This window comes from Condylura cristata, unplaced genomic scaffold (genome assembly GCF_000260355.1).
Source record: "Condylura cristata isolate star-nosed mole 26May11 unplaced genomic scaffold, ConCri1.0 scaffold00007, whole genome shotgun sequence".
Lineage (NCBI taxonomy): Eukaryota > Metazoa > Chordata > Mammalia > Eulipotyphla > Talpidae > Condylura > Condylura cristata.
In genome coordinates this window covers 13,692,597-13,700,506 of record NW_004567108.1, presented here as the reverse complement: position 1 = coordinate 13,700,506, position 7,910 = coordinate 13,692,597, and the positions used below count along the sequence as shown (strand labels likewise).

The following is a 7,910-nucleotide window of genomic DNA, read 5'->3' as shown; positions in this document are numbered from 1 at the left end:
CGTAGGGAAGCTCCATGTTTAGCAGTTTGAGGAACCTCCAGACAGTTTTCCATAGTGGTTGTACTAGTTTGCATTCCCACCAGAGTTTGCTTGTTTTTTAACAAAATTTATTTGTTATCGAAGTGCCATTATTTTATTTTACATCCTTGTGGTGTTTTGACAGTACAGGGCTTGCCCTGTGGTAGTTGCCTTCGCACGCTCACCACTGAGGTACCCGGGATCACTGCCCCGAGTCCACTGTGCTCTCCCCCACCCTTGCTTGGCCCTCCCTCTCCTCTTCTAGACCCATCGGATCTGTGGTCTCTGCTTGTTTTTAAATTGTACTTTCATGCAGATTGGATGTATTTGATGGGATCATATTTTATTGTTGTTCACATGTCTTCTAAGTTCCTTTTAAAAACAGTGGTTTATTTTCGAGCTAACTATGATCTTGTGGTAGTTGTGAGCAAAGTGTAGTTATTTTAAAGATAGCAATGATTTACAAATTTGTTATTCTCGTGTTTTTAAGTGATCATCAAATAAAACAGAACTTAAAAAAAAAGCTCCTAAGAACTAGACTTCATTTCTGAGAGAAACATTTCCACTAGATGGCGTTGAAAGACCAGTTTTCTATTTTTCTTAATGGTTCCTTTGGCTGGTAGAATTAAATTTTTTTTTTTTCTGATTGCTATGGTTTATAAGAGCAGTTCTATCTATATGAAAGTCTTACAGATGGATTGAGTTGCCAGGAAAGCCTCCTTACACATGTCTAGGGCTTCTGTGTGTGTTCCTTTATTTATTTATTTATTTATTTATTTATGCATAGAGAGCTGGGGTGCAGGCCAGAGGTGCAGGGGCGGTGAGAGGATTCACCAGAGACAGAGTGGGGAGCAGAACAGGCAGATCGACGAAGTACACTGCTGAGGGGGGTAGGGGTGGGTCAGGAGAGGTCTGCTGTGCCATGTGGATCACCTGGGTGGAGGATCACACTCATACTGAAGTGGCTGCGGCTGGCTTGCAGTGCTGTGTCCTAACCCATTGCGCCACCAGGGAGGGCCTATGTGTTCCTTTTTTCCCTTAGGTAGTCAGCCAAGCCACTGTAGAAGCCTCCTACCCTCCCTTTCTCAGTCTTTCATTCATTCAGAAATATACTCAGGGAAGCCCTGTAGTATCTTCCACTAAGCTCATAGCTGATGGCTTATTAGCAAAATAGGACAAATGTGTATTTATTTCATCTGAGCCTTCCTTTATTTTCACACATACCTTGTATTAGAACACGTAATAGAGGTGTGTTCCTTAGTGGATTAGAACTGGGGTCTAGAGCAAGGGGTTCTAACCCACCACCTGCTCCTTTCGCAAGAGCCTTAGGTGGCCTCCACTGGACAGTGGGAATAGTAGATGTCCTGATCTCGTAGGGATGCTCACACGAGTGTGTGAGATTTTGGAACAGTGCCTGGCCCTATAGGTGTTAGCTGTGCTTGTTTTTATTGTAGCTTATCATTGCTATTGTCTTTATTACCACGTTTGTTTTGCCCAGTCAGGTAGAGAGCATGACAGATGTGCACTTCCGGGACTTATGGCTCTAACTGCTGAGTCATCAGCCTGTTGTCCCTGATCTGCCTGAAGAGTCAGAGCTTCGAAAGAGTTTTAAAAACCTGACGAAGAAGAAATATTTAATTGTGGTTTTATGGATCCTTTAGAGGCGATATGTTTGGTTTTAATGGGTCCTTGTCATATTTGGGTTGCTGCTGCTAATCCCATTAATTAAGTACCGGCATTAAGCAGGTTTTCTGTCGATTCTGGGCCAGCTGGGTTCTTGCCATTAAAGCCAGCCATGTGGTTCGATTTTGTGTACACTAGTGAGCAGCTTAAATCACAGTAAAACGCTCTCATTTGGTCGTGGCCTTCTGGGTCAGGTAGCAAATACTCATTAGTATACGAGCCTGCAAGGCGGTATTGCCGAACTGAACCTCTCACTCTTGTTATCACAGATTCCGCTGTGTAAAGTCATTAGATTCAACATAGACTACACGATTCATTTCATCGAAGAGATGATGCCTGAGGTAAGGGGAAAGATTCTGTAACAGCTTGATGTTGTTTGCTCTGTTGTCCATCCCGCATGTATACCTTGCAAGCATTGAGCGTGGCAGCTTCCACTTTTTGCCTCAGGTATCCTCTGAGTATTGTGCTCACTATTGAAAGGGTCAGTGAGATGGAGCTCTAGTAACATGGTTAAAATTGGGGTCATTTTTCAACTTATTGACCTATTTTTGAACCGTTTTCGTCTCGTGTTGCAGCTGCTGATAGCAACTTCACATCTGTTTCTAGTTTGTTTTTGATGGGGGACAGATTTTGGCTACTGGTCATTATCAGAAAGGAAATTAGAGTAGTGAAACTGAATCTGATAGCTGCTGGAGTAATCTTATTCATTATCTGCAGTGACAAGATCAATGCTGGGTTCATTTTTCTTCCCATATATTTACATAATTTTTCCTAATTGTTTTTCATTGCGGATGCTCAGCAGCAGATTTATCTAAATATATGCAAGAGGTTTAAAATTCCAAAGCAAGATGAATGTGAATCTCAGAATGATTCATGGCCTGATCTTGAAGTTAGTGGTGTCAACAAATCACATGAAGAAATAACCAGACAGCAAACAAGCTTGTGCACTTAACGTGAGGTTGGAGCTGAGGTCGATCTCCTGAGCCCCTGACTCTTCGTGCAAACCTTGTTTAACACTGGCCGGGCAGTGGCGGATGGGGGTGCATTGATGAGCAATCCGTGCATGCTTGGTTTGCTCCCGTTGCATTCTGAAGTCCCGTTAATGCTCCCTGCCTTTCAAAAGGAATGAAAGAGAAGAGTCCGCCCCTTCATTCTCTAGCTTGGAAGGATACTTTTTTGGTTTCATTTTGATTTTTAAGGTCATAAGCCTTCATTTGCTATTGTAAAAGTTTATGACTTCTGGCGTGATCTCATGCAGGGTGATTTATGAACCCCAAGAAAAAGAAGTAGGAGCAAGAATTATGAGACAAGTCTCTTGTAAATATATCATCTGTTGAGCTTGTTTACTGGAGAAATTTTGCTGCAGAGTTTTGTAGTTTTTATTGCCCTTTATTTGCCTTCATTAAGAAATTTGAACTTTTTAATTATAAAAGAGCTCATCGTAGGGTAACTCTACTAGTTATTCTGAGGTCATGGTGAGCAGGTGGGGCTGGGCAAACCTGACAGAAGATGTGTGTAATGTGAACTAACAAAGTCCCCAGGAGATTCTGACAGGCTTTATAATTGGAAAATAATGGCAAAAGAAGGCTTCCATCTTTAAATTTAACCTCACTTTCTTTGCACATTGGGAAGGACTGAGTGCACATTTTCTCGGGGGCCCAGTGGCATTATTGCCTACTTCACTTCTCTTTCAACCCAATGGGCAGTATTATGGGATGGCTGCCACAGTTTTTCGAAAATTACATGGTTTCTAGTAGTTTGTAGACTTTTTTTTTTTTTTAAAGATTTATTTATTCATACAGAACTGGGGTACAGGCCAGAGATGCAGAGGGTGAGAGGATTCACCAGAGACAGAGTGGGGAGCAGAACAGGCAGATCGAGGAAGTACACTGCTGAGGGGAGCAGTGGGTGGGCCAGGAGAGGTCTGCCACACCATGTGGTCGCCTCCGGGGCAGGCGGGAATCGAACTCATGCGGAGGTGGCTTTAGCTTCTCAGTGCAGTGCTTTAACCCGCTGCGCCACCAGGGAGGGCCCAGTTTGTAGACATTTTTAAGACACTTGACTAAGCCATGTTGATCAGTTAATGTATGCCTAAGACACTATAGTAACTTGATTTTGGTTTATTTTTCAGAATTTTTGTGTGAAAGGACTGGAACTCTTTTCATTATTCCTATTCAGAGATATTTTGGAATTGTACGACTGGAATCTCAAAGGTAAGTAAGAGTTTTTTAAAAAACATAATAGTCATAGAACATAACAGTATATATGAAGTTGGGGGTTCATACTTGAAATGCCTCTAAATTTTGAAAAACCCAGGGAAGTGTGTTAGTCCGAGGACTGCTTGCTGCTGCTGGCACTGGTCATTTTCATGGGTCTCTGGGATACAATTTGACCATGTCCATCATCTTATTCCCCATTTAGCTGTAACCTAAGAAGGTGGAAACCAGTTGTGATGAGCGACTGTCTTGATTTGTGTGCTCTAGGGGAAAATCACATTGGTTAATATTGTAAATCCACTGGATTTTACTGTAATAAACTTGCAAGATGACAGTTTATTAAAACAGAACTTTGATTAGCGCTTTAAAACACATGCACTGAGCTATCTAGATTCAGATTTTCTTGTATAATATTCACTCTTTTGGAAGTGTCTACATTTCAGTAGACATTTACTTATTTTAAAAATGGTATTGAATGACTTTTCAAACCAGCTTTCTAATAGTATTTTTCTCATTTTTTTCCCACTTGTATTGATTAAAATGGAAAGGAATGAAAACACAAGTGTAGCATTTCTTGCAATCATTTAATTATGACAAAATCTTTGTATTTTTGAATCTTTAAGAATAGTTTTACCTGATGGGCTCTGTCCTTCCTTTGACTTCGGCTGGCCTCCCTGCAGTCGTCCGGGGCGTTCGGATCCAGTTCCTGTGGCCAGGAGGGGGCTGTGTTTGTTTATACCCTTTTTTAAATCCTGGTGTATTTTTTAGTAGTCATCCTAAATCTTAGGAATTTAAGTCCACCGTTTGTTTTCTAAGCGGTTTGATTTATTCTTTTCTCTTCACCTGTTTGCTTTAGGTCCTTTGTTTGAAGACAGCCCTCCCTGCTGCCCGAGATTTCATTTCATGCCACGTTTTGTAAGATTTCTTCCAGGTAAATCCTCCGGCTTGTCAGTGACCTGGTGAGATAGTGTGTCTGAAAATAAACCTGCCATTCTCCTTCAATCTTTAGGGACAACTTTCCCTCCTCAGACTCTGTTAATTATCTTCTTCTCAGGTCAGGCATGAAAATGTAAAATTATACATGCTGATTTATACCCCTGCATAATTGATGGTAGCCCTAAATTAGATGAGCAATGGGAGAATTGATTTATAAATTTTGAAAGACTACTTGATAAAATATCATGCAAGTGTTAGAATTGATGTGGAAAGAAATGCATGTGACTTGAATGAATATAGTTAGAGAATAGTTAGTGAAAAATTTTTATATACATGAGGATGCTAAAAATTATTATTGCAATATTGGTTGTATTAATGTAATGATATTATAGGTGCTGGTTTTATCTTTTGACATGCTTTTATTCATGTTATAGTTAACTAAATAATCATAAATAAATATATGCCTTTGGGTTTTTTAGCAGTATTTTAACAATTTTAAATATTAGTTTTTTTAAAAAAAATAGTAGGATTTTTAATGAATATTATAGGTATCTTTTTTGTTTGCAAAAAGAATCCTAAATGGATTTTTCTCTAGACTTTCCTCTGGTTATCTCACTTCCTACCGACATTCTTTTATGTTCTCGACTCTCACACCATAACAATGCCTTTGCTGCTACCAGAATCTTCCCCTTCCTCCTCCTGTATCGCCACTGTCCTTTGTTTTCTCACTCAGCCCTGGGCTCTGATTTCTGCCTCACCCCTATTATGCACTTAGCTCCTTGCATGGAAAAACCATCAACTGTTGTCATTTTCTCTCCTGCCTGTTGGTACACGTAGAAATGCTGTGGTTATCTGTGGTCCCGTTTTTAGCTTCCTGGGGGAGTTTTAGCATGGGCATTTTCTGCTCAAGCCAGCATATTTGCAGCTTCAGAAATTCAGCCCGCTGTTCCTGCCTGCCTCTTCACGCCCCTTGCCGCCCAGGTCTCAGTTCCCCGCCCTTTGCACTGGCAGGCGCTGGTCCCTTCATGGTCCAACCCAGCTTCCGTGTCCCCCTTGCTGTTTCCTACCCCACCGTGACTGCTAACAGCCATAGGTAGCCTAAGAAAGGTCAAGTCCTTTTCACTTCCAGCATCCTCTGATGAAGTGGCTGGGCTTTGACCTTGCCTGTCTGCTAAGTGTGCTGACTTCCTGCCAGCCCTCTTCTCCATGCCTTTGGCTTCTTGTGCGCTCATCTAGTTGGAGGTGATCCCCAAGATTTGGTCCTTGATATCCTTTCCTTTGTCTAGATACTCAGTCCGGACTACTTTTAGGATGGTACTGCTCCTATTAATGTGTAAGATCCATTTTGGTGTTAGGTGGCAAAATATGGATGATTTGTTTTTCATAATATGACTTCATTGTGGATCTTTTAGAAAGTGGTAAACTAAAGAGAAAAACATCTGCTATATATTTCTTGAGTATAATGCTTTTTTAACGTAATTATCCTAATGTATTGCTTGTATTCTATTTAATAATTCATTGAGCACATGGATTTTTTTTTTAAAGATTTAGTTGTACATACAGAACTGGGGTACAGGCCAGAGGCTCAGGGGCGGCGAGAGGCTTCACCAGAGGCAGAGTGGGGAGCAGAACAGGCAGATTGACGAACTACACTGCTGAGGGGAGACGCAGACGCGTCAGGAGAGGTCTGCCACGCCATGTGGTCACCTCCGGGGCAGGCGGGAATCGAACTCATGCGGAAGTGGCTTTAGCTTCTCAGTGCTGTGCTTTAACCCGCTGCAGCCACTAGGGAGGGCCAAGCACATGGATATTTTTAAAGGCCATGATAGGTATTGCCAAATTTCTCGTCAGAAGAATCACATGAGTTTACACTGCCATGAAAAATGCATTGTAAAGTTTCATATTTCGGACTGGCCTGCCTGTCTGCCTGCCTCCCTCCCTTCCTTTTTCCGACCTTTTTTTCTTCCATTTTTAACTGTAGCTCCATGAGGCTAAGGAGTAAACAGTGCCTGTCTTGTATCAGTGCTGACATATTATTTGGCACGTACCAGGGATTCCTAAAAACTTGTTTCCTGACTTGACTTAACCTGTCAGTAAATAAAAAAGTTAGAGTCATGTCGTTAGTTACTGTTGAGAGTAAATTCCAAATTTCCTTTGGTCTCTGATTTTTTTAAAAGTAAACCTTTGAAGTATAACAGAAATACTGACAGGTGCACATATCGTCAATATAGGACTCTAAATTTTCACAAAGTGCCAATGACCACGTACTCTGTTCTCAGATCAACTAGAGCAGCATCTAAAAACCAGCCAATCCCTTCCCAGTGTCTCCAAGGGAACCTCTATACTGACTTAAAAATACCATGTATTACTAATTTTACTGGTTTTTGAATTATGAAGTCTTGAATTACATACTCTTTGTTTCTGTCTTTTATCATGCATGTGGGAGACCCCTGAGGTTATAGTTAACACTTGTTGAGTCCTCATTGCTCTGCAGTATTCTCTGGTATGACGCTGAGATGTGTGTTTACAGTCAGTGTTGTAGAAACTTTCAAATAGCTTTCCATATTGATTGTACCATTTTCCCTTCCTACAAGCAGTCTGTGAGAGTTGTCACCAACACCGGGAATTTTCCTTTCTTTCTTGAGATCACTTTTCTCATGAATGAATGAATGTTCACAGGGTATCACATTATGGTTTGAAAGTTCATGTCCATGTGGCTAATGAAATGGAGCACCATAGTCTATATTAGTTGACTCTTCGGATATTATTTGTTGAAGTGATTTAGCCTGTTTTTTCCATTGAATTATGTCCTCTTTTTTTCATTTACTTGTATTTACTTTTCATATACACTGTATATGGGTCTATTGTCAGATATATTTTGTTAAGTATCTTCTGATAGGATTGCTTTTTCACCATCTTAGTGATGATTTTTGTCGATCAGAAATTTTAAATTTTAATGTACTCCAGTTTGCACATTTTCCGATTTATTGTTAGAGCTTTTTCTTTTTTAAGATTTATTTATTTATTCATATAGAGCTGGGGTACAGGCCAGAGATG

The 7,910-nt window shown here is 40.7% G+C and overlaps 1 protein-coding gene across 3 annotated transcripts in view; it reads left to right on the top strand.

Moving 5' to 3' along the window:
- DROSHA (drosha, ribonuclease type III) overlaps window positions 1-7,910 on the top strand; it is a 102,492-nt gene that overhangs the window by 29,411 nt on the left and 65,171 nt on the right. For all 3 annotated transcript variants that reach the window (XM_004678069.2, XM_012721878.1, XM_012721877.1), the window contains 3 exons: window positions 1,971-2,042; window positions 3,833-3,914; window positions 4,774-4,848. In XM_004678069.2, coding sequence (XP_004678126.1) covers window positions 1,971-2,042; window positions 3,833-3,914; window positions 4,774-4,848 — 229 coding nt within the window. The remainder of the gene's footprint in view (window positions 1-1,970; window positions 2,043-3,832; window positions 3,915-4,773; window positions 4,849-7,910) is intronic.